At 41.5% G+C, this 27,403-nt stretch overlaps 1 protein-coding gene across 3 annotated transcripts in view; it reads left to right on the top strand.

Moving 5' to 3' along the window:
- Nucleotides 1-27,403, top strand: part of FANCC (FA complementation group C) — a 263,906-nt gene that overhangs the window by 219,487 nt on the left and 17,016 nt on the right. For all 3 annotated transcript variants that reach the window (XM_032308876.1, XM_032308877.1, XM_032308878.1), the window contains exons 9-14: nucleotides 8,748-8,800; nucleotides 10,114-10,213; nucleotides 17,487-17,562; nucleotides 20,212-20,293; nucleotides 22,558-22,732; nucleotides 26,887-27,093. In XM_032308876.1, the coding sequence (XP_032164767.1) occupies nucleotides 8,748-8,800; nucleotides 10,114-10,213; nucleotides 17,487-17,562; nucleotides 20,212-20,293; nucleotides 22,558-22,732; nucleotides 26,887-27,093 (693 nt within the window). The remainder of the gene's footprint in view (nucleotides 1-8,747; nucleotides 8,801-10,113; nucleotides 10,214-17,486; nucleotides 17,563-20,211; nucleotides 20,294-22,557; nucleotides 22,733-26,886; nucleotides 27,094-27,403) is intronic.

Genomic DNA, 27,403 nt, shown 5'->3' on the forward strand with positions numbered 1-27,403 from the left:
GGCATATGAGAGCCAGCAGGCAGGCCCCCGCACTGAACACTGCACTGCAGAGCCTTCAGTCTCCAGCTTTCTTTGTTTAATGTCCCCCAGGCAGACAGCTTCGAAGTCCGTTGATCTACAGAAGTATTTATCAGTCTCATGTGTGTAGGGATTCGGAGCTTCCATTATAGTTAAAGGAGGATTCCAGAGGGTGTTATTTGGTTTAATTCATTGTGGCATTGGCAGGATGTGACCTCTGTATGCCTTGTGGCTCAAGGAGGTAATTACAATACAGAGCTGCAAGCCCCTGATTGGCGTGGGCTGCTCTCCTCAGGCTTCCTGGGTCTACAGTGCCAGAAGACCAGGCGGGCTGGAATATGCCTGTGACGTGACTGAGTGATTACACGGGTAACCTGAAGAACCTGCTTCCTAATTGCATCATCTGATTCATTTATCGCAGTACAGTATCGGTGCAGCGACAAGGCCGTGCAGAAGTATCAGAGAGATCTGGAGAGATCAGGGGCCTGCTGTGTTTTCCTCCAGAAGAAACTTGATACCTATTACATTAGAGTTGGATTCTGAGAGTAATTAAAGTGTGATGGTCTACGTAACTTGTATTTTATATGGAGCACTGTTAATTATATTTCCATCTCTTGGGACTATCCAGAAATAGCCCTGGAAATTCTATAGTTACAAGATGTTGCAAAAACAAAAGATAAAAGTGTGGTACAGGTTGTACAAAGGGAAATGATCTCCCCAAATGTGCTGTGGCCTCTCAGGGACTCGCAAGCCTGGTATTTTCTTTTCTTTTTCTTCTTTTTTTTATTTTAACTTTTTATTTTAATTCCCGGTAGTTGACATACAGTATTATATTAGTTTCAGCTGTATACTGTAGTGATACGACACGTCCATACATCAGCTGGTGCACATCATGATAAGTCTAGCCTTAATCCCCACCACCTATTTCACCCCTTCCCACACCCACCTCCCCTCTGGTAACCATCAGTTTGTTCTCTAAAATTAAGAGTCTGTTTCTTGGTTTGTCTCTCTTTTTCCCTTTGCTCGTTTGTTGCTTCTTTTTGGGTGGTATTGAATTTTATAAGTTCTTTATTTATTTTGGATACCAACCCTTTATTGAATATGGCATTTGCAAATATCCTCTTCCATTCTATAGGTTGCCTTTTCTTTTTGTTCACTGTTTCCTTTGCTGTACAGAAGCTTTCTGTTTTGATGTAGTCCCAATAGTTTGTTTTTGCTTTTATTTTCCTTGTCTCAGGAGACATAGCTAGAAAGAAGTTTCATATCTAGAAAGAAGTTGCTACAGCTAATGTCCAAAAAGTTACTGCCTGTGTTCTCTTCTAGAATCTTTATGGTTTCAGGTCTCATATATAGGTCTTTAATCCTTTTTGAAATTATTTTTGTGTACAGTGTAGGAAAGTGGTCCAGTTTCATTCTTTTGCATGTTGCTGTCCTGTTTTCCCAACACCATTTCTTGAAGAAACTTTTTCCCATTGGATATTCTTTCCTGCCTTGTTGAAGATAAATTGACCATATAATTGTGGGCTTATTTCTGGATTTTCTGGATTTTCAATTCTGTTCCATTGATCTTCGTATCTCTTTTTGTGCCAGTACCATACTGTTTTGGTTAATACGGCTCGTAATATAACTTGAAGTGTAGAATTGTGATGCCTCCGGCTTGGCTTTGCTTTTTCAAGACTGCTTTGGCTATTCAGGGTCTTCTTCTATACAAATTTCAGAATTCCATACAAAATTAAGAAGTGTGAAAATTGCTGGTGGTATTTTGATACAGATTGCATTAAATGTGTAGTTTGTAAGGCCTGAAGACTAAGAATAAGGCACCCATCTAATATTACCTTAATTCTAAATGCATATATATCTTTTTGACTTCTAAAATAAAAAACAAGGGACACCTGGGTGGCTCAGTCAGTTAAGTGTCTGTCTTTGGCTCAGGTCATGATCCCAGGGTCCTGGGATTGAGTCCCACATCATGTTCCTTGCTCAGTGGAGAGCCTGCTTCCTCTCTCTGCCTGCTCTTCCTCCTGCTTGTATGTGCATGTTCTCTCCCTCTCTCTCTCTGACAAATAAATATTTTTTATTTCTTTAAAATAAATTTAAAATATATTTATTTATTTATTTAAAATAAAATATATTTTATTTTTTATTAAAAAAATAAAATAAAAACAAGTTTTCAAAACCTGTTTACTTTTGAGACTTACCCATTGGGTTCCATGGGCAGAACTGCCCCCAAGTTCATGGCTACCTGCCACATCTGGTGGCTTCTAAATAAATTGCAGTATTAGCCTCCGTTTGTCATTTACTCTGCAGACCGAAACTTTTCAAAGCAGATAGTTTTGTATTTTCTTTGACAGAACACACACTGTAAGACCGTAATCCATAGCTTCAGACCTACCTTAAAAACTGATGTCACCAAAGCAGTGAAAGCCGCTTGCTAATTATGCAGATTTTTTGACACTGTTTGGTTTCCCAAGACTGAGAAGAATCAGAAGAATGGTATGTTTTCCAGTTACAATTCTGTCTGTGGAGCCCAGAAAGCTATTGTTTCTATTCCACATTTGAATGAGAAGCCCTGGCTGGGTGGCACGGTGGCGCTGTGCTCAGCTGCCCTGCTGCATGCCAGGGCCGGGATGTACCCCGGTTCCCATGCCCTTTCATTCACTCATTCGTTGGCTGACCCCGCATGCCGCCTGCCCCTCCAGCTGGATCCAGAGAAGCTGCTCCCTCGCCTTCACAAAAAGATTTGCCCAGGAAAGAGCAGGGAGGAGAGGGGAAAGGGCGACGGGGTTCATTTTGTTTTGCTTATTCAGATTTGAATCGGAAAATACTCCTCATATTCCGTCCTACCTGAAAGTCTTTGTAGCTCAATTAAAATAATTCCTTTATCTTGTCAAGTACACCTCAGTAAAGCTTGGGAGGGGAGGTGGGAAGGAATTGGTTCTTAATCTAGTAAGAGCTTAAGAGTAAAAAACATGCAGATACCTCAGTGGACACTGATGTGCGATAGGATCTCTCTGATGTGAGATAGGATGTGTTCTTGTCTTCATTCTCCAAAGAGCAATTGTAGCCACTTCAAAAAGAAAAACTTCCTTTGCAAAACATTCCCAGCACAGTTCCCCTTTAATAAAAGATTATACAGAAGAATTAACTCTACATCCCAGATGATGTCAGTTTTCTGTGCTTGAATAACTTCTTACTAATGTTCTAGGGTTTTCTTTTCCTGCTTTTTCATTAGCAGTCTTTTAAGCATTTCTTTCTTTCTTTCTTTCCAGCTCTTTAATGTGGTGCATGTAATTTAGCAGTGGTCAGATAGAAAAGTGTGGTGGTGCCTTATGCTTGTAGCAAAAAGGTAAAGAATCTACATCTGAGGGGCACCTGGGTGGCTCAATAGGTTAAAGCCTCTGCCTTCAGCTCAAGTCATGATCTCAGGGTCCTGGGATCAAGTCCCGCATCGGGCTCTCTGCTTGATGGGGAGCCTGCTTCTCCCTCTCTCTCTGCTGCCTCTCTGCCTACTTGTGATCTCTGTGAATTAAATAAAATCTTTGGGGGGTGGGGTGGGGAAGAATCTGCATCTGAGACAATAGCTACACTTCCCAGAATTGACCTCTAGGGGGCACCAGACACACACATACACCCCTCCCCCGCTCTAAGCTTAGTCTCTGCAAAGAAGGAGGCCCAGATTGCAAGTGCTGAGGATTCTTACTGTTGGGGATGCAGGACTTTGCAACTGACCAGACAAATGAAGGGAGAGAAGAAAAAAAAAAAAAAAAAAACAAAGACAGTGCAGTGTTCAGGGTTTCAGTGCCACTTAGTGACTGAGCCAAGAAGCAGCAGGAAGCTAACGGGCTATCTTCTGCTCAAACTGCACAGGCTCACTAGGTAGAAGCCACTGGGCAAGGGTGGAAGGAACTTTAGGTTTGGGGGATCTTAGTTCTGCATCCAGAGCTGACATTGGAGAGCACGGGTAAATTTAAAAGAAGTATATTTGGTGCTTAAGTTGTTTTTCTGTTAAGCCCAGAAATGATACATTTATCACTAATTAAACAATAATTGCATTATGGAGTACTGAAAAAAATTGCTTATAGTGTAAACAACATCTGGTAAAGATTAAAAAGAAAGAATAATTTTTCCAAGCTCAAATTTGTTGAAAGAAACTTGAGTATTTTGAAACAAAATAAGTCCTGAAATGTAAAAGGGATATTTACAGTCTTATGTTTAGCATTCTGAGAGCAGAAAAGAAGAAAATGGTATAATAAAACATACATACTAATAAAGGTGCTTTACCTTACACAATAGATACAAATATTTCATATTTCATATAAGTCGATATCTTAAAAAATCAAACTGTTTTTTGAATTCCATAAAGGAGTTTACTATTAGAATGAATCACCTGGAGAATCCCTTTTTTAAAAGAGGAAAGTTATTTTCTGATAAATATAGTTACCCTTTAATTATGTACGTGTATCATGTAGTCACACCCCATAGGGGCTCCCACCCATCAGGGGTTCAGAGGAGTGGGCTGGGACTGCCGGCTCCTGCGTGCACTGGAGGGCAAGCTTCTCGTCAGCCATTTCTTCTTAAAGAGAATGACCATTCCTGAGTAAAATATTTAACTATCCTAAAATCTGTTCCTGGCTTCCTGAATTTCATCTTATCTCTTACCTCCGATTTCCCTCTTTATTTTTTTTAGATTAAAATATCTAAGGATGATATGAAGGATGATAAATGGAAAAGGCTTGAGAACTTTTCTGTTTCCTCACTGCCCTTTCTTCTGTGAGGCATTCACTTTTGTCTGTGAATTACCTTGAATCATAGTACAATCTCCCCTTCTCGTTTGTATTCTCTCTCTTCTTTCCCTTCTCCCCATTCTCTATTGAGCACACACAGGGAATCAGAAAATCATAGGAAAGAGGAAAGATTTCTTCCATGAGAATTCTGTTCTTCCATGTTCTCAGGCCTCTTTCAAGTGACAAGTGGCTTGTAATAATCCTTGATGAATTGGGATGAAAATAACAGATTAGGCATCAAGGGCAGAGCATAGGCATGGATGTTATTTGTACAGTTGGCCTCTCTCTCACCTTTCCCCCACAACACAGGCCGAGAGCACAGCACATGGCCACAGCGCATTTTTCTGTGTTGACTTTGTCTTCCCTGGTTTTGTTGAGGGCTGGGAATGGGCTGTCCTAGGCAGAGAGGAGATAAACGGGAGCTGTGGGAGATGGGAAGGAGATGCACACCCAACGGAACAATCTGGTCCATAAGAAAAGGAAGCCGGAGTCCAGAGCTCTCCATCATCATCTTCTGTTCTCCCCCCGACATTCAGTGAAAGGATTGGGGGTGGTGTGAGGGGAGGGGAGTGGGGCAAACCGTGTGTTATTGATGGCCTCTTGGTGACATAGTTTCCCTAGACTTGAAATAATCTGTACATGGAAATCATTAGGCCAGATGGAGAAGAACAGAGATTGAGAAGAAACAGATTTTGGTAGGATGGAGAAAAACAGACAAACAGATGGAACCCAAGAAAGTTTTTCTTTCCCTCATTTTTACAAGAAAGATAATCACCCGGATTGTAGGGCTTTAGAGCTAGGGTTCGCAGCTCTGGGTTGCAGAGTGGCCTGTGGTGGGTTACTGTAGGGTCCCATTCTACAAATATGACAGGGCACAGAGGGGTTAAATGTTTGGCTTTTTCCTCACAAGGATGCTATAAAGACTGTTGGGGGGGGGATTTATGGCTTCCAAAGAAGCATAAATTAAGACTTTAATTCTGTTTGGAGGATTCTCTTGATAAGGAAAGCAGCTTAAGTTTGCTTTTGTGATTTGATGTCACTGGGACATATGCCTGGCCTGTGAACACTCCAGCCTCATGAGGGGACTCACTGACCCTGAATTTATGTGCTCGGGAAGCGTAAAGAGTCTCACTTTAAAAACCGTCAGTAAAGGCTGCGGATGAGAAAGAGCTGTTCTCAGCTCGGGGCAGCAAGGAAGACTGGTTTTTAAATCAGAATCTCCGCCACTGTTGTTTCAGCAAAGTTCTCCTGCCTCCTGGCATTTTATCGGTTGTAAAAGCTAAAATGAGTTGTAGAAGCAGGCTGAGAGCAAACAAAAGTCTGAAATACTTAGACAGAAGGAAATCTAAGCAGAGAGTCAGTCCATTGGCATGGAAAGAGCAGGCGGTCCCACACATTCTGGAGACATTTAAAACATTGGATTGAGCGGTTTTGATAGAAAACACTGCATAAAATTATGTCCATGAGGCGCCTGGGTGGCTCAGTGGGTTAAAGCCTCTGCCTTCGGCTCAGGTCACGATCCCAGGGTCCTGAGATCGAGCCCCGCATCGGGCTCTCTGCTCAGCAGGGAGCCTGCCTCCTCCTTTCTCTCTGCCTGCCTCTCTGCCTACTTGTGATTTCTGTCTAATAAATAAATAAAATCTTAAAAAAAAAAAGTATGTCCAAACTCTAGTCCTCTCTTAACAAAGTGAGTTAGAACATTCTTGCTTCTCCCCCTATTCTACCCATTGGATTATCTTTTCATTGGCCATTTAGAAATCCCTGTAATTAATATTTTTTTAAAGATTTTATTTCTTTATTTGAGAGAGAGAGAGCACAAGTGGGGCGAAGGGCAGAGGGAGAAGCAGACACTCTGCTGAGCAGGGAGCCTGATGCAGGGCTTGATCCCAGCACTCCAGGACTCTGGGATCATAACCTGAGTTGAAGGCAGATGCTTAACTGACTGGAGCCAACCAGGCACTCCCCTGTAATTAGTACTGAATGATTTTCTCCTACCATCAAGTTTACCTAGTGGCTCTGGATTAATTAGACCATTTGGATCAAAAAGAATAGTACTATTTTACCATTTCTAATTTTGGTTTTCTATCAGTACATTTTCAGGCTCTGTATGTCTGTCTGCTTGTGGGCACGTGATAGTGTTGTTTGGTCTTAAACACTTTTTCAGGCATATTGTCCATCTATGAACATTTGAAAAATTTTTGGAAAATCTGATGAATCGCTGTAAGACATATAGTTTGCTTTTCCCTTCTTGTTTGATTTTTCCATTATGAATATGTAGAAACATTTACGATATTTTCTGGGCATTTATCCAGTGACCTCTTAATAACTGTTATTATTTACAGTGGGTCTGAGACACAGGGAGATTAACTGACTTGCCTGAGATCAAAGCCAAGAAATAATTTGCCTCCCTTCTGTTGAGCCATGGTCCTGCCAAATTATTTCTTGAGTACATAATGAACTTACCTATGAGAATTTTTAGTTGTCTTATTTTAGTTAAAAATACACATCAGTTAAGGATTAGGGAATATGGGTTACTCTGCTTAAAGAGTAGTAATTTGTAACTTGTAAAGAACAAATCTCTCTCTTCCAGTAATTAAAAGGAAATTTTCCCATCCTTTGAACAAGTGGCAGTGTTCTTGCCAGGAGCCTCCTGCGACAGCCTGTAGTAGCAGGATGTGAACACTAGATGGCATACGTTCAATGTTACAATTCAAAAGTGCATCCTGGAGAGTGGAAAAGAAAAAGTCAATGGAGATAGGTTCCATTCTTCAGCATGACCCAGAAAACTTAGGAGGCAAAGCATATCTTTTCTTCATTTTTGTTGAGGGGGCTGTGAAGCTGGTCATATCAAGGACTCAAAGAAATGTCCCTTGTAGAGCTTAATCTACTCACATTCGGATGCTACTCTAAAATCTCTATTTCAGAACACAAATGGCATATTCTTTTTTTTTTTTTAAGGTTTTGTTTATTTATTTGTCAGAGAATACAAGCATGGGAAGCTGCAGTCAGAGGGAGAAGCAGGCTCCCCACTGAGCAGGGAGCCTGATGCTGAACTCAGGATCCTGGGATCATGATCTGAGCCAAAGGCAGACATTTAACCAACTGAGCCACCCAGGCGCCCCCCTCCCCCGCCCCAAATGGCATTTTCATCTGGCTTTAATCTTACGCTTTGAGTTCTAGCTGAAAAGATAGAGAACCTGGGACAGGCGCACTGAAGCCCACCTAGGCCACAGTAGGTCAACTTCTACATATTGAAATCATCACAAAAATCTTCACAGAATAAATTACTTTTCTTGTTCAAGGTGATGGTATCTATATTTTATTTTCATGGGCCCTTTTTTCATCCTAAATAATTTAAGCTGCTAAATTCATAGTGCACTGAGATGTGATATTATTTAGACCAGGATGGTAGTAGTCACTGTTATCCTTAATAATATTTCTAAATTACTATGTACTCATTGCATAATAAGGAGGAATAAAAAGAGAGCAGACCCAGACCTGACCTTGGGACACTTCTGGGCCATGGCGGGATAGCCAGACATGGGCAAGTGTAAACTAGCTACACAGGCAGGCTCTGCCTTTACTACAGCATGCTGGTGAAAGGTATTTTTAAATTTCCCATGATACTTATTGATTCTTTCTCTGGATCATATTGGCCCATTGGATAAAATGTGGAACATACAGGAGTATAAAGAGGAAATAAAGCTTGCCCATAATCTCTTTGCTCCTAGAGAACCAGTTTGTGTTTGTAATGCAAACCTTTTTCCATGTACTCAGGGTTGTTTGTTTTTGTTTTTGTTTTTGTTTTATCTAACCTGAAGGGATACACCCATTTTCTAGACACCAGCAGTTCTGGACAACTCATATCTCTGATAATTACTGGTCATATGTTATCAGTGAAGTGCTTCTGATATTTTACTTTTTTTTTGGTCTCTTCCTTCACAGCCTGAAGCAGCCTGCCACCCTGCCGTATTCAGAGTTGTCGATGAAACGTTCAGGTAAATGGTGTGCCGTTTTTACTAATAACCGATCCAGAAAAGCTCAGTTTCCAAATATGAATAAAAATTTTTGTGATAGTCTCTGGCTCTACCGTGGAGAAGTTAGTTTCTGATTCTGTCTTACCGCTCTGAGCTATTTGGTAAAACTGAAATGTCAATGTATATTTAAAAGCCAATGCCTAAGAATTAAAATAACCTTTTTAAAGCCATTTAAAATTTTAGTAATAATAATAGAAAGGCAAAATTGAATTAGGTATTAAATCATTAACTGTTCATGTTGGATTTTTCTCAGCTCAAAATAAAGCATAGCAGTGTACTTCCTTCACCACATGAGGGCTGACCAATCTTTTTAAAGGATTTTAAAGCTAAGGAGAAACCAAGAAAAATAAATAAATAATGCCATTCTTAAGAGAGCTGAAAGGCAAAATCAGTTATGCATGTTATTCTGCAACACATTAATTTTGCAAATATGAGTACTTCTTAGGAAGCTCATTGGATTTCCAGATGGTGAGGGATGGGAGACCACTGGATAGCAGGTAGGGTTATGGTTGGCAGTTAGTGGGAGCTTGTTGCCCAGGGAGGGTTTCCGTCCCCTTTCCCAGGTGCTGGTGCAGCCCGGAGGGGGGAGCTTACCCTCCCCCAGCCGTCCTCCTCCCCTCAGCAGCAGAGCCTCCTGGGCAGACAGCAACACTGGGGAGAGGAATTTTTACAACAGCAAATAACCCAGCCCTTGAGTCGGTGCTGAAGCATACCAACTTCAGGCTAAATAAGTGAGCACGGGAGTAGGTCAGAATGATCTTTTTAGCTTAAAGCGAGCAAAGTTTGAGGTGGTATCTTTTGTTTCAGCATAAAATTAGTTGTAAGAAAATGCACAGAAATCAATCCAGGTAGGATGCAGATTCTCCCACAGATTCTTCCACTGCTTTGCTGGGTGGATTTGACCAAGGCGTTTTACCCCTTGGGCAGCTCTTTCTCCACTTGAAAAAGCAAAAGGTCTGTTGATTTTGCATGCCTGGGCATACAGCGTGTGAGTATTTCTAAAGAGCACTCAGGCCTGTATGGAAGGGATATTCAGTGCTTAATAATTTAAAAACCAAGAAAGGAAGCTCCACAGATTGCTATTTTAAGGAAAGAACTTAGAAAAAGAATGACAAATTTCTCCTACTTTCACACAAGGACTGAAATCTGATGAGCTAAGATACTGCTGAAGCTTATGGCACAAAAATGTTTCCACTCTCCCTTTTACAATTCAGCCTCATGTGTTTGCCAGATTAATCATTAAATGTGTTGTCGTCTGTCTTTGCATTGCTCAGGTATGCGCTCCTGGAAACCAACGGAGCCCCAGAAGTAATAGCCGCTATTCAGGTGTTTACAGGGTGCTTTGTGGAAGCTCTGGAAAAAAAAAACAAGCAGGTTTGTTATATTGCATATATTATTCATTCCCCCAAGGACAGAAAAGGCTTGTTAAGAGTATCTAGCTAATCACCAGGAAGGAACACTTTATTTTTAGTAATGTTGATGGACTGTTTTGCTTATGAAGAACGCTTCCAAATGAATCCCCCAGCAAAGGTAAAACCATTTTAATTGAAAATAAATCAGGATCGTTCCTGTCTGCCCTGTGCCTGGTACCCAGAAGCATTTGCCTACTGTAGTGTCAGAGAACTGTTTTGCCAGCACGTGCCACCTGGATGAGGCATTTTCTGGGCCCTGGGTTGCCTGCTGTCTTCCAAGTGGGCCTCTGCCCTGCCCAGGCATTCCGGAGTCTATATGGCATGTGCTAAGAAGGAAATGCCACATATTACAAAGCAGTACTCAACATTCTTAATTACTAGAGTTCCCTTGCCTAGTTGGGAGAGACCCAAATGTGAACTGTGTTCCAGGAGAGAAAGGAGCCAGTGAGAGTGACACGAAGAGATTTGAATCATTATAGAGAAGCAGCTTGGAACGGCAGTGACCAAGAGGTGCAAGTCAGACACATCAGCGATCAAGAAGCCAGGCGTGGGGGCCGTAGGAAGACTTACACTGTGAGGCTCCATCAGTAGAAGTCAGACCACCCCTGCCAGGGGCCGGGAACTGATTAGAGGGACCTTGTGAAACAGGAAGCATTCTCCCAGAGCTTTCACTTTCGGGCATGTTAAGTGACCTGTACTGTGTATAGTGCTTTGCCTGTCCAGGTACCTGGGTCCACTGCAGCTTCCCAGGAGGGGGGCCCCAGGCCCTCACATGCTTTCCGCAACCTGACTGAAAACAGCCATGCTATGTGGCGCTAGCTCTGCTCACCCTACACCAAAGAAACCTCTCAGGTTTTAGCAGATGTTTCCGCTTTTTAAGGCAATCATAAATATTTATGATGTATTTTCTCCCATCCTTTTTCCCTAAGGAGGTTGAATAGAATGTAGCAAACCATGTTTCAGTGGTACCCAGCGTGGCATTCGGGAAGGAGGAGAGCTCTGCAGAAAGGTTTTGGTTGGCTCTCACACCCATTCTGAGGCATGATTATAAATATCTTTTTTCCTCTCTTGTGCATTCTTTGTATTCCCAGTTAGGAACCAACCTCTAGAAGACTTGTCCCTTTACGGCTGAACAACACCTAGCCTGGGGCGGAAGACAGTGGTTAAAGCATTAGCTTAAGTGTGCTTATCAGCCTTGCTCCTGGCTATTGGCTGAGGGCTTGTGTATTTGGACTGGAGTTGCAGTTGTTTTAATTAATTTGTCTATTCTTATTTTTTTTATTGAGGTCTAATTAACAAATACCTGGTTCAGGTGTACAACATGATTCAATATTTGTGTATAATGTGAAATGTTCACAGTAAGTCTAGTTAATTTCTGTCACCACAAAGTTACAAATTTTTTTTCCTTATGGTGAGAACTATTAAGATCTACTCTCTTAGCAGATTTCAGATATGCAATACAGTGTTATTAACTAGTTTTTATGCTGTACATTATATCCATGAGACTTACTTATTTTAAAACTGGAAGTGTTTGTACCTTTTGATCCCCTTCACTCATTTCACCCACCCCCTAGTCAGCCTCTGGCAACCACCGATCTGTTCTCTGTACCTCTGAGCTCATGTGCTGTTTGCTTTGTTTTGATTTTTTTGGTTCCACATATAAGTGAGATCATATGGTATTTACCTGTCTGTGTCTGACTTATTTCATGTAGCATAATGCCCTCAGGTTCCATGCATGTTGTTGCAGATGGCAAGATAGCTCTTTTTTTAACGGCTTAATAATAGTCCATTTCCTTTATTCATTCATCCGTCAGTGGACACCTAGGTTGTTTTCATGTCATTGATGCTGTGAACAGTGCTACAGTGAACATAGGGGGTGCAGTTAGTTAACTACTTTTTGAGTTAGTGTTTGCATTTTCACTGGGTAAGTACCCAGTAGTGGGATACCGGATCATTTGGTATTTATAGTTTTACTTTTTCAGGGACCTCCATACTGCTTTTCAGAGTGGCTGCACCAATTTACATTCCCACCAGCAGTGCCCTGTGGTTCCTCTTTTTCCACATCCTTGCCAACACCTGTTATTCTTGTCTTTTTGATACTAGCTATTCTTACAGATGTCAAGTGATGCCTCATTGTGGTTTTGATCTGTATTTTTCTGGTAATGAATGACGTTGAACACCTTTTCATATACCTGTTGGCCATCTGTAGGTCTTCTCCAGAAAAACGTCTGTTCATATTTTCTTTTTTTTAATCAGATTTTTTTTGTATTGCGTTGTATGAATTCTTTATATATTTTAGATATTAACCCCTCTTCAGATATGATTTACAAATATTTTCTCCTATTCTGTAAGTTGCGTTTTCATTCTGCTGATGGTATCTTTTGCTGTACAGAAGCTTTTTAGTTTGATGTGGTTCACTTACTTAGTTTCACTTTGGTTCTCTTTGCCTTTAGAATCAGATACAAAAATCACCAAGGCCATCGTTGAGGATTTTCCCATCTGTGTTTTCTTCTAGGAATTTTATAGTTTCAGGTCCTAATGTTCCAGCCTCTAATCTATTTTGAGTTTTATTTTTTGTATATGTTGTTAAGATAGGGGTCCAGCTTCTCTTTCACATGTGGTTGTCCAATTTTCCCAACACCGTTAATTGAAGAGACTATCCTTTCCCCTTTGCATATTCTTGGCTCCATGACCATGTATGTGTGGGTTTATTTCTGGGCCCTCTGTTCTTTTTTTTTTTGATCTGTAGGTCTATTTTTATGCCAGTACTGTACTGCTTTGATTACTATATATTTGTAATAAGGTTTGAAATCAGAGGGTATGCTGATTCTAGCTTTGTTCTTTCTCAAGATCACTTTGCCTGCTCACAGTTTTTTGTGGTTCTACACAAATTTTAGGATTGTTCGTTCTATTTCTGTTGCTTTTCTTTTCTTTTTTTATTTCTGTTGCTCTTCATTTAGAATATTACCCTGCTCAGGCTACATGGCTCTGGTGATATGAAGGGGTACACACTGAGTCCCAGTGGAAAGCAGGGCAGGGATCCAAAAACGAAAGAAGTCATTGCCCTGACTTTGGGCTCAGAATAAGAGAGCTGTAACCTCTTATCTTTGCACAGGCCTTCATATAATATATTATATCATTTCCCTTTGTAGGGCTGTTACTGATTGCCTTCCTTGACAACATTTCTCATCATTGATCTCCTGCCTTCTTGAGTGCCCATTTTTAGATTAATCATAATCCTTAATGCAGAACACCCCCTGTCCTGTGTAATCCATGAACAACTCTCCTTCCTTTCTATGTTTTATTCATTCATGCATGCATTTATTCTTAATAAAATGAGTATCTGTGAATCTGATATCCAAACGAGACCTGGACCGGTAACAATAATTTATCTGTATCCACATAGCCTGGCCTTTCTCCCCCACATAGCCATTGTTTTGAATTTATGTTTATCGTTCCTTTGCTTTTTCTGAAAATAGTGTGATCACATATATGGGATTTCCGAAACCATGTTTTCTATACTTTTTGGCACTTCATAAAACAAACAACAGACAAGAGTGGCATACTATATGCAGTCTTTTGAGCCTTGCTTTTTCCATTCACCAAGATTGCCCTATGTTGTGTGTAGCCATGGTGGGGTGTTGCTACATAGTATATTGTTGGGAAAGTGGTGGTAGGCCTCTGGGTTGTTTCCAGATTTTGTTTTCCTTTAGAAATAAGGTTGCTCTGAACATTCTGGGATATATAGGAGTGGAAGTGCCAGTTATTAGGTATGCAAAGATTTAGCTTCCGTAGATACTGCCAAATTGGTCTCATATGTGGATGGGCCAATTTATACTCCCCCCAACAGTTTATGAGAAATCCCATTCATCCACATTCTTTCCCATTGTCAGAAATGTTTGTCATCAGTGCTTCGCATTTTCTTTTTATCCTTTCCTCTCACCCTGTTGTGTTTGGCAAGTACAGTGCAGCTCCATCAACGTGCCCAGCTGGATTAGTGCTGCCACAACAAGCCACTTTTTCTAAACTTGCATATAGGTTCAGTTTCTGATTCCAACTGTGGCAGAGTCCAATAATGTATTAGACTAAATCTTCCATAAAAATTATAAACTCTGAGCAAATTATGTTTAAAAACAATTTGAAGGTATTAGAGAGCAACCAAAAAAGTACATAGAAATTGGAGGAGATTTAAGCCTTGAAAAAAGGAAACTACATTGGGGTCTCTGCTAACTGTCTCCTTAGATCTCTTATATGAGAAGTGGGAGAGGGTTTTGTAGGGTCACGGATGCCCAGAAATGAAGGCACGAACTGATGGACTTGAGACGTAATTAAGACGGGACTATTAGTTGCCAGAGGAACAAAAAATAAATAAATGGGACAAAAGAAAACCTCAAAAGGTAGACTTAAACCCAAACATACTAACAAGTATATTAATTACAAAAATTAAATAATAATTAGCTAAATATGCTAGTAAAAAGGCTCAAATGTTAGATTGGATAAAAAACCAAGATCCAACTATATGTTGTTTTCAAGAGATCCATTCTAACTATAAAGACAGAGGTAGATTAAAGTAAAAGAAAAGAAAGGTTATACAGATAATAAGCGCAGAAAGCTGGTATGGCACTACAAGCCGCAGATGACATAGACTTCAAGACAAGGTATGACCAGAGATAAAGAGGGACATTTTATAATGGCACCACGGTCAGGTTGTCAGGAGAAATACCAATTATAGATGGGTATGAGCCTAATAACAGAGTTCCAAAATACATGAAGCAAAAATTGACAGAAGCAGAGAGAGAAAGGCAAATGCACAGTTACTTAAAATACTTAAGGGGCGCTTGGGGGGCGCTGGCAGTTGGGTGTCCAGCTCTTGGTTTCGGCTCAGGTCATGATCTCGGGGTCCTGAGATTGGGCCTGCATTGGGCTCTGTGCTGAATGAGGAATCTGCCTTTCCTCTCCCTCCGCCCCTTGTCCACATGACCTCCCCCTACCAGAATAAATAAATTAATCTTAAATAATACTTAGAAGTAAATTTAATAAAAAATGTATAAGACCTCTACGCTGGAAACTACAGAACATTGCTTAAAGAAACAAATATTTGAAGAGAGAACCCATATAATTCCAGAACAATATCCAGAACAATTTTGAAAAACAAATTAAAAACAAAAAAAACCACAAAACACCTGGCAGACTCATACTACCTGATTTCAAGACTTTAAGCTACGTGATCAAGACTGTGAGGTATCAGCAAAAGGATAGATAGATTGGTAGAACTGAAGAGTGAAGAGTCTAGAAATACATATCCATATAGTTCATCCTTTATATATACATGTATATGTGCGTGTATAGTCAGTTGGTCTTTGACAGAGACACAAAGGCAATTCAGCGGGGAAAAAGAACATTTTGAACAGATGGGCTGAAAAAGCTGGATATCTATATGGCAAAAAAGAACCTCTACCTCACAAATACAAGAATTAATTTGAGATGGATCATAGACTTCAACATAAATGCTAAAACTATAAAGCTCCTAGAAGAAAACGTAGGAGAATATATATATATATTTTACATTGGAACCATCTAAGATTTCTTACAAGGGATGAAAAAAAAAAAAGCATAAACCATACAAGAAAAAATGGGTAAATTATAGATTTCATCAGAATGAAAATTTTCTTTTCTTTGGTAGACATTGTTAAGAAAGTGAAAAAGCAAGCCACCAGGCGAGAGAAAATATTTTTAATACGTACATTTAACAGAGAACTTGTGTCTAGATTACATAAAGCTCTTACTCCCTAAGAAACAACTCGTTTTTTTTTAAATGTACAAAAGAAATGAATACACACTTCAAAAAAGATATATAAATTGGCAATAAACACATGAAAATCACTCAACATCATTTGCTGTCAAGAAGATGCATAGTAAATGCAGAAAGAGGTGACATTGCATACCTATTGGAGTGGCTGAAATTAGTAAGATTGACAATATCAAATGTTTGCTATGTGGAACAACTGGGATTCTCATAAATTGCTGGTGGAATGTGAGACGGTACAACCATTTTGGAAAACTACATGGCATTTTCTTAATAAAGTTAAACAGGCATCTACTCAGTAATTCCATTCTGTGGTATTTACGCAAGAAAAATGAAAGCACATGTCTACGAAAAGACATAAATATGAATGTTAATTTGATGCTTTTTTCATACCCCAAACCGGAAACAACCCAAATACCCCTCAGTAGGAGAATAAATAAACATTACAGTATATTCATACAGTGATTGTTACAGGCGATAAAAAAGAATGTAAGAATGACTCAAGCATAGTTAACATGGATGAATCTCAAAAAAAAGATGTGGAGCCAAACCAGACACAAAAGAATGCGTACTCTTTGTATTTATATGAAATTCAAGAATAAGCAAAACTAAACTCTCTTGCGGAAATCCAAATATTGGTTGCTGGGGAGTGGTAGAACCACAAAGGAGCTTCTTGGGGTGACAGAAATGTTCTCTGTTTTGACTTCACTCTTTCTAGATTTTCATTTAATTTTTTATAAAAGTACTTAAAAGCCACTCTGCGTTCAGAGGGTATAAAAAACTATAGCACTTTAGCCCTCAAAGTATTGTGAGCACCATTGTTGTTTCATGCTTTTTTTGTTGTTAAAAAATCATGCTGGAATGGGACGCCTGGGTGGCTCAGTTGGTTAAGCAGCTGCCTTCGGCTCAGGTCATGATCCCAGCGTCCTGGGATCGAGTCCCACATCGGGCTCCTTGCTCGGCGGGGAGCCTGCTTCTCCCTCTGCCTCTGCCTGCCATTCTGTCTGCCTGTGCTCGCTCTCTCTCCCTCTCTCTCTGACAAATAAATAAAATCTTTAAAAAAAAAAAACTTATAAAAATCATGCTGGAATACCTAGCATCTCAAACTGCCTTGGAAACTCTCACTTAAATAGGAGATTTATGTGTATAATTGGGTTCAGGTGAGGTAAAGAACTGCTATAACGACACCAGGAACATAACTTTATTTTTCTTAAGCCTCAGAAGATGATTTCAAAAAGGTTCATTTTTCTGGAACATATTTACAAGGTTATTGGAAGCACTTTTTAAAAAATAAACGTTTAAGAAAACATTCTGACCATGCTGGTACTAGTAGGTCTTTTGGGGGCAGATGATGCAGTATTTTGTTCTTTCTTAATATTTCTTTCAACCCAAATGTTCATGTGGTTTTGAATTTTTTATTCTATTGTAGCTGAAGTTTACATTCAAGACCTACTTTCCTTATGGCTCTCCATCTCTTGTTATGGTGCTGCTGCAACACCCAAAAGGTACGTGAAAGTTGATTCTGATCATATTAAAATAATTTCTAAGAAAGAACATGGACACATCATGACCCTTCACTACCAGTCCCTTATCTATAAAACAGGGGAGATGGACTTGGTCATCTCTAACATCCCTTCAACCTCTCAGGGTCTCACATTCTGTGGGATTTTGATATGAGAATTTTCTGGACTTCCCAGTTATCATCACTTACCAAAAGAAAGGAAAAAATCATCCTCTCATTAGGTTTTGATAGTCTGCTCCAGATAACATAGGCCTCTACTGGTGCTAGCCAGATCCACCTGAGTGCCAGGAACAGGCTAAGATTTGGCTGAGGAAGACGTTTGTATTTCATTCTTTCTACTCTGTGCCACTTGTTACAGAAGGAAAGATAAAATGATGAACAAAGCCTAGGAAATTTAGGGGAAATTTCTCCTGAGTCAAGGGAAGACTTTTGAAAGAATTCAGTTAAGTGTATAGATCATGGCCTTCTCTAATCTCATTTGCCAGCCTTCCATTGGCCACATCCAGTTGGGAAGTGTTGATTCCATCCTTAACCCAACTGGGGTGGACTTGTTAGCATGTGCAGGAACTTGTGTTTAGGCTCCATTTCAGGCATGGAGAATAAAGTCCTTCTCATGGAAGCCTGGCATCTGAGAGAAAGGCAGAGACTCTGCCAGAGAAGAAGGCATTTTTAACTGTGGAGGGAAAAAGAAGATAGAAAGATCTGGTAATACTCCTTTTTTATGTCAGTTTTCCTTGCATTTTTTCCCGAGACGTGAGTAAATTGATTTAATCAAGGAAAGCAGATGATTCAAAGTTTCAGAGCAATTTACAAAATCCAGTTCTTGTTCCTTTTTCCAGAAGCTGTAGATTCTCACCCAGAGTGACCCATCTGAGCCCCTCCGCTCAGGTGCGAGTGGTAGAGGTGATAATGAGGCTAAAGGAACCTGTGGTCGACAGTGTTATGAAACTCGTCCTGTGGGAACACAATGAGAAAATCTTGATAACGAGACAGAACTAAGTCAGCGTTTCTCTTTCTAGGGGTACACTTTACAGCTTAGGTCAGATTAGAGAAGCCTGGGCTCAGCCTGTGTGAAAAGCTGAATGAGCTCCAGAAAAAATACGGGAATTGTTAGTTTTTAAGTTGGGAAATCTATAAACAAAAGACTAAGGTGATACCTTGGGCATGATGTCAGCCATTTACCTTTTCCTTTGTGTGACTGTCCCAGACTTATGTCCAAAAATAAGTAAGTGAATTTTAGCAGTAGTTCCTGCTATTCTTTTTTTCAGCATATTACTTTTGGGGGGTAAAATGTTAAGTTCACAAAGTGAAGTATTTTTTTTTTTAAGATTTTATTTATTCATTTGACAGGCAGAGATCACAAGTAGGCAGAGAGGCAGGCAGAGAGGGAGGAAGGGAAGTAGGCTCCCTGCTGAGCAGAGAGCCCGATGCGGGACTCGATCCCAGGACCCTGGGATCATGACCTGAGCCGAAGTCAGAGGCTTTAACCTCTAAGCCACACAGGTGCCCCTGAAGTATTTTTTTAATACTTTATTTACTTACCTGAGACAAAGAAAGAGCACAAGGAGGGGCAGAGGGAGAAGCAGGCTCCTCATCGAGCAGGGAGCATGATGTGGGGCTCAATCCCAGGACCCCGGGATCATGACCTGAGCTGAGGGCAGACGCTTAACTGACTGAGCCACCCAGATGTCCCTGAAGTATTTTTTAATAGTAGAATTTTCTATTCATCAGAAATTGATTTTGTGCCCACTGTAAAGACCTGTGGGGTATAAAAGATCACTTATGAGCCCTGACTATCCAAGAGTTACAAGTAGAGGGGCACATGAAATGAGGGTCGAAATAATTAATACGAAGAAGAAAATGAAACGCCTTCAGAGGCTACCAGTGAAGTCTTACGGACATTCAAAGGAGGGAAAGATAACATATGATCCTGTATCCGTGACATTTGTGGAGTCGCTGGCAGTGCCTACCCCATCACTTACATTATCCTCTGATGTATTTAATTATAGAATCTGTCACCACATGGAAAAGTGGTAACTTTTTTAGATGTTGTTTTGAACTGCAGACACATACAGGTTCAGATGTGTCTAAAATCATAGGATAATTGTCAAACCAGAAAAACTAACTCAAGAAAGGACATTTGTTTGTAGGATACCGTGTATTATTTTCCTGGCCTTTTGTTTCGTTTAAACCTGAAATCATATTCTGAATTCATCATAGTCTTAGAAAAACAGTTGGGCAGCCTATCCTTAGTTCCTTGTTGCCTTTAATCACCATCTCCATGTACTTTGAAATCATGAATTGTCAGTGATGGGGTGGGGGGGTAAAGAAGAAAAAAACCTGGGCTATCTGCCCTACAACATTTCCAGTCCGAGGGCAGGCTGCTTATGCGGTTTGTCGCTTTCCGTGTACCTGAGTTAAAGAGCCTGTGAAGTTCAGTTCTGTGTAACATGAGGTTTTCCCAGGCCTAAGGGATTGATATCGGCTGGGAATAGCATGAGGCCAGTGGTGTGGGTCCCATGGACCAGGAGAAATAAGTCCTTTTTCCAAAGCTCTTCTGGTCTTAGCAGCAGATAGTCCTAATGGGTTTGACTTTTCTTCAGTTCCCTCTGTTGTGTCTCTCTGCCCACAGAGATCCCACAAGAACTGTGGCACCAGCCACTGAAACATATTTCCGAAATGCTCCGAGAAATAGTTGAAGACCAGACTCACAGGTAAGCAAATCCTGACGACTCCTAGGTCTGCATCGTAGTGTTCTCTCTTGATCCTGATCTTTACTTCACGGAGGGCTGACAGGGGTCGGCATTACCGACCATCCCCAAAGAGGTAAGCACATTGCTGATTGAGGATGGAGGAAGCACATAGCCAGCTACACGTATCACTTTGAGCAGCTCAGAATCAACAGGTACATTTGTAAATACCTTGTGTAGAAACTGTATTAAATTTTGAAATATACAAGCATAACAATGAGAAGAATAGACTGTGTAAGAAAGGCGGTGCCTACATGCTGCCCCGCCCCCAGCCACGCAGGAGAAGGGCAGTGCCCTCTGGGTCCCTTGGCTTCTCCTTTCCTCTTACTCTCAAGGGAAGAGAAATTCTTCTCTTGCACAGTAGGATAAAATGCCCCCCTTTCCTCCTCTTTTTAATAAATGTGTGTCTAAAGTTAAAAAATCCATTCTAATATGAATTAATTTCTAACATGATATTAAGTACCCTCTCACATTATTTTCCTAAAAGCAATCACATTTGGGCTTTACTATGTTCTTTGTGGCATAATATCCTTCTGCTTCCTCTGACTTACACTTTTTGTAGAGTGTAAATATTTTATTTGTTGTCTCTACTAAGCTACTGAAACTTTATTTGTCTTTATTTGTTCCTTCTGCCACTATTCCCTCTTGAAATCCTCTATTATCTCCTCACTGAGCCATCACAAAGTTTGGTTGGTCCTCCTTATGTTCACAGTCACTGATGAAGGCTTTGTGCCAGTTACTCACCTACCCCTCCCCAACAATAAATGAGACAAAAAGAACTAGCAGCCAAGCAGGGTTAGAGTTTTGGCCATAGTAATGACCTGTAACACCTGTCAGTCCCATGTGCATCCTTTCCCATGTGCATCCTTTTAGGTTGTCTCTCTTGCAGAGCCGGACCTAGCCCCCAAACCCTGGGGGACTCCTACCTAACCTAGATCTGCCTTAAGTAGGTCCCAGTCTCCACCTGCAGAGAGGAGTGGGTGAACAGGTTTAGATGCTTTCTTAGCTGGCCACTGGGACTGCCTCACATGCTCAGTTACTGGCAGAAAACAGCAAGGACCAGGCCCATCTGTGCAAGCCGCACTCTAAGCTCTCATCCAGGTGCAATGCCCACCTGTGAGCGGGAAGCGTGAGAGAGCCCTGGTGCTCTCGTTATAGTGAGGTCTGTAGGGGAGAAGCCCTGTGGAGCCTGTCCCTTGCTTTTGAGACATCATAACCCAGCCGGCCACTGAGGTGGCCCACAGAGCACCACATCTCCCTCCTGTGGGACAAGTAAGATTAATACCCTCCTTTCTTTTGTCTCCACTGTTCCACAAGCTTGGTTTTATAACATTTAATCACTTGTTCTTAGAACAGATACAGCAGGCCCAGATCCAACCAAGGGAGGCGCAGAACTCTCCTGTTCCAGGAGTTTCCCTGGTTCAGAAGGAAAGTTCTGAACTACCCTGATCTCAGGCCAATCCTGCTCCATTTTCTCTAGGGGAGATATTAAGCTGCTGACACTGTCACTGTGCATAGTAATGAGTCATTTCCTTGAGCAAAGTCTACCCTTTCAACAACCAGTGCACCTCTCAGTTCCCAGCATGACAAAAGGAAAGCTTCACAAAAGCTTCTAACTTTTCAGCTCGGACATACATGTGATGACAGCAAAGAATACAGTATGCAGCCTATTCAAAATTCCTAATTGCCAAAATACTGACCAGAACCCTGTGTTTTGTCAGAAAGGAAATAGTGCATGTTTCTGTCTGCGTCCCTTCCCTGGTCTCCATCTGGACCCACAGGAGCCCCCTCATTTCTTGCTCTGGAGCTGCCTGGGTGGCCGCCTCATGGCTGGGGGCCCCACTTTCCACGGCAGCCCAGCTGTGCAGGCCAGCTAGAAAGCAGAGGAGGCCTGCAGGTTCTCATCTTGTAGCATTCCTGTTGGTCATGGTCCTGAATCTTTCTTTGTCAAAGGCCTGTACTCGCTCATGGTCCTTGGATATAATTTAAATGTGTGAAGTCCTCAGGGCACCTGGTGTTTTGAAAGACCTGCCTTTGATGGCCCTGTGATGGGTTCAGCATGGCATTGTGAGCTACTTTTCTGAGTCTAACTTGTATTCCTTGCAAGTTGTACTTCAGTGCATAAGAACAATTTAAGCCAATCATTCACAAACATTACAGTAGCTTTAAGAACCAAAAAGAGAAAGAAATCAAGTTGCCGGCTGCCATGTGTTTTGGTTCTGTTCCAGGTCCTACGGAGGCCCCTTTGAGTGCTGGTTTTTGTTCATTCACTTTGGAGGATGGGCCGATATCGCGGCTGAGCAGTTAGTGATGTCAGAAGCTGAACCCCCTGAGGCCCTGCTCTGGCTCTTGGCATTCAGCTACAGCCCACATGACGGGAGTCTGCAGCGAGCACAGACCATGGTGGGTGGCAAGGCCCACTGCGTGCGGGGCTCTGGGTCCGTCTCGGGATCAGAAAGGATTCTGTAGGAAGGGGCCCTGTAGGGGGGTTGTCTTCTACTAACCCCCAGGCACCTAAGCACTGAGTGTTCACTGTGTTCATTGTGGAAGGAAGTCGATGTCCACCCAGATAGGTGTGTGCGTGCTGGGTGTGTGGTCGGAGACGTCTTCTTTCCTCACAGAGTTGACTAGAGACAGGACACTGCCACTCTGCTTTCTTCGGAGGCATCGAGTAGACGAGGCATAGCCCTTCTGTCCCCCACGTTTTATCTGTTCTTGCTCGGCTGCCACCTCTGCCCTCGTTTACAGATGCTCCTGGCCCAGGGGCCACCTCCTCTAGCATTTGCTTTGCAGAGTCTGACTGCTCTTCTGAGGAGCACAGTCCTCTCTCTAATCAGCAGCCCGGCCTATCTTGACTTACTGCTTTTTTGATCAGTCAACAGGTCCTCACATTACCAGCTTTGTTTAGAACTCTTATTAAAGTAATCTGATGTTAACCCCTTAGCTTCTGAAAAAGGTCTTGGGCATTCCGTAAATAACAGAGCCACTAAGTGCTAGACTGACTGTCTGTGGCAAAGAGAGTTGTTGTTTTATGTGGAGTGTAATGATTACAGGAAGCCACGCTTTGATTAAAGGCATTGGCACCTCCCTTGCATACATTTATTTGCCAGTTTTTAAGACTTTAACTGCTAGCACTTTTTGCTAATTTCAATAATTAAAGAGAACAGGTTTCTTTATATTGAGAACAGTGCTCCTATTTGCTTGATGTTTTCCGTTGTTGGAAAAAAGCAGAGACTAATACAGATATGTCAGTATATTTTACTTGTTTAAAAGCTTGCATGGTAGAGGAAGGAAAGAGTTTTGGATTTTGGAAACTTGAAATTTGGCGATAATTTATTTTAGATCAAAAATAGAACATTTTTTTTAAAGGATTTTATTTATTTGACAGAGAGAAAGAAATCACAAGTAGGCAGAGAGGCAGGCAGAGAGAGAGAGAGGGGAGGAAGCAGGCTCCCCCGGAGCAGAGAGCCAGATGTGGGGCTTGATCCCAGGACGCTGGGATCATGACCTGAGCCGAAGGCAGAGGCTTTAACCCACTGAGCCACCCAGGCGCCCCAAAATAGAACATTTTAAAGAAATTATCATAATCCACAAAATGTATTTGAGGGTTGCTGTATGATTAAAAAGAAAGCCTTCTATTTCCCTTTTAAAATATCAGTTAAACTAATTAAGGGAAATCCTAATTCTAATTAAGGGAAATCCTTATTTTTAATTATAGTAGTAGTTAAAATGTATGTAGCAGTAAGGATTTGCAAAACCCTGTTATATATACTTTGATTGTTTATAAGCTAAGTTGGAAGGTTATGTGTTAAATTCTGTATTGATTATAAAAACTAACAGAGGTTCACTTTTGAACTATAGAGAAATAAATTGTCCCCCCAAAAAATGTAATTTCTAGAAAGTTCTGCACTGGCATGTCTTTCTAATACTTAACTTTGTCTTTTTTTTTTTTTTTTTAAATAAAACCTGTGCATAGTTCTTACTCCAGGATGCTTAGGCATACTGGATAAAAATAGATTAGCTCTGGGCACCTGGGTAGCTCAGTTGGGTAAGCGTCTGCCTTCAGCCCAGGTCATGATCTTGGGCTTCCTGCTCAGCAGGGAGTCTGCTTCTCCCTCTCCCTCTGCCTCCTCCCCTACAGATCATGCTCTCTCTTGCTTTCTCTCAAATAAATAAAACCTCTTAAAAAAATAGATTAATTTCTTCACTCAGGCTAGTTTAGGGCCAGCATACTGGCTTCCGTCTTAGCTACCCTGTCAGAGGTGTCTATTCATCTTGTGATTGAAGCCACACTTCATGTTTGTGATCCCAAAGCCTCTTTCTTCCTCCTTTGTGCCCAGGTGGAGGCGCTGGTGTGTGTGACGTCCCGAGGAGCAAATGGGCCCAGTTTTCCTAGTTTAACTAGTAAGACATACCTCTCGGTCTCCTGGGTTTTTCAAGCTTTAATCCCTTTGATGGTCTGTTGGGTGACTTGAGAAACAAACTGTGAGCTGCCTTTGAACATGTGATTATTGGGAGATTTGAATGAGCCTGACAACATCTGTGCCTTTTCCTCAAAATGTGTCATTAAATCCAGTTAATTGCTCAGCCCTGATAGTAAACCGTGGCTAGAAGCACTGTCTCTCCAGCCGTCCTTGAGATTCAGTAATGAGGAAGCAAGAGCAACTGCCACACAAAGTCCCGCCCTGCTCTCTGCAGACCATGTTCACTGCCAGCCGGTGTCTCTCTTCTCTTGCTGACTTTGAATTGGATCACAGTAAAAACAAAAAATGCCTGTGTTTTTGTATATCCCTAAGAATTAGGCCATTCTCTAACTTTGTCATTCTACCTTGAGGAATTATCCTAGGGAAGTAATTAGAGAGCCATACAAAGATTTATGTGTAAGACATGAGCATTATTGTAATTGTAGATGTTACAAATGGCCTTAACTTTCAATAGTAAAGAACTGACTAAATAAATTGTGACATATTCTAACCATGAACTAGCATTCTGCTGTGAAAAATCACGTTCTCAAAGACCATAGATACATGACGCGCTTCCAGTGCATTGTGAAAACTGTAGGAAAACATAGTGCTGTGTTCAGAAGGCATGGGAAGAAGATGACAAGGATGCGAACCTGGTTTCCTCCATCTCCTCTGGAGAAAAGGGAGCAGGACCAGTCTGAGATTAAGTTAGATCAGAACTTTTATTTGGGTAGTGGGGTTATATGCTTTTTATTCTAATTCTACCGTGAGCATATGTAAATTTTCATAATGCAGGATAAAAAGTATTGCTTAGAAAAGAAAGCTTATGTCTTTTACCTAAAAACAAGTTAAAAAGTGTTTAAAGTTATGGACATGAAAGGCATTTAAAGGGAAAGATGGTCTGGAATGAAGACCAGTTTTAGGGAGTACTGGACAAAGGCAGAAAGTCAAGAAGATATTCTTCAGTCAAGAAGAAAATGGATATGAAGGCAGAGCTTCCTAAGCTCTGACATTTTTGTACACCATTCAGATGGCAGGAGGGTCTTGGGCTACCATAGATGCCATCAGATGAGGGCAGGCTGGGCCCAGCTGACAGAAGCAGGTGGTGAGAGAGTAGCCCTCTCCTTCTGGAATGCAGCCATTCTCCGTGGAAGAGCCCCATGGTACAGTTTCTCACGGTCTTGGACTGTGGTCAGAATAGCTCACACAGCACTCCTAGTGTACTGGAGTTTATGACAGACTTCATTGAATGAGGCCCTAACTTCCAGGGGGGGGAAAAAAAGACACAAAATCCATAAAATTGGTCATGGGAATTCTCAGAATAGGCCCAAGTATTCTTCTGAAAGTGACGGAACATAGCTGTTCATGAGTGCCATGTGGCATTTTGGATCTATGGCTTTTCAGTTTTTTCTTTGTTTCCAAGTCACAACTTGATGTACCATTATAGCAAGCAGAAGTCTCAGCATGAAATAAGAATTTTTTATGCAAAAACAACCCACAGACCTACAACAATCACCATTATTATGTGCATTCCACAGACTTGTGACCTCTGCTTGGGCTTTAAACATGTATGAACAGACTGTCCTAGTGTCTAAAACAAAACAAATGTGGGGTGTGTGTGTGTGTGTGTGTTTCCTTCCCTCAAAGATAGCAAAAGGCAAAAGGCAAACCTCATTCTTATCGGAACATTGGCTCAGTGGAGGTCCAGTTGCATGGGGCTTTAATTGATTTGTGGCTGTGATAGTGAGCGAGTCTTCAAGGAGCTTTTTGTTCTTTTTCCCACAATATAAAAATCTGACTGCATTCTGCTGAGGATTTTTCTCCATTTCCTTTCTTTAAAAAAAAAAAAAAAATTCCTGGCATGGTGCCTTGGCTGCTTAGTGAGCAAGACGAAAGAAAAGTCAAGAAATTTCCATTACGCCCATTTGGGTTTGTGTGGAGCAGTGTGTAAGCTCAGACATGAGTCGCCTCTGTTTGCCTTCCCTCGGGCACCAGTCCTCTCTTCTTTCTGGAGGCTTGCTTCAAAGTCCCAAGTAAATCCTAGAACCGTGCCTGTCTTGACTCTTCCTTAATCTCTCATCTTATACTTCCCAGGCAGAGGTAAAGGCAGTGCTCATCCGCCTCAAAAAGCTGCTTGGAAGTCCGAGTCTCTCAGCCGAGGATCTTCAGGCAGCAGCTGCAGAGAGCCGAGACAGAGACCCCAGACCACCTTTGTGTCAACAGCTCATCAGGCGCCTCCTCCTGAACTTCCTGCTCTGGACTCCTAGAGCCCATGTGATTGCCCGGGAAGTCCTCACCCTTGTAAGTCTCCCCTTCTGTAGCACGCTGTCTCACTCACATTCCAAGAAAGAGGTGGATTGTCTCTAGTGAAGAGGCCAAGGGTCTGGCCTTTGACAAGGGTGTGTACCAGGGTGCTTTCCAAACATGGATGGGCAGGACAGTTGGGACCCCAGAGCCTGTCCCCTTGCAACACCTTCATGACATGGAAGAGAAAATGGAGGCTCAGAGAAAGAAGGGGACTTCTAGGTCACAGCTTGCTACCAGGGCCCATAGCCAAATCTAGGTCTTATGTGTCCCCATGTACTTCTTCTTTTAGTTACATTGCATGACT

Source organism: Mustela erminea, chromosome 12 (assembly GCF_009829155.1).
Source record: "Mustela erminea isolate mMusErm1 chromosome 12, mMusErm1.Pri, whole genome shotgun sequence".
Taxonomy (NCBI): Eukaryota; Metazoa; Chordata; class Mammalia; order Carnivora; family Mustelidae; genus Mustela; species Mustela erminea.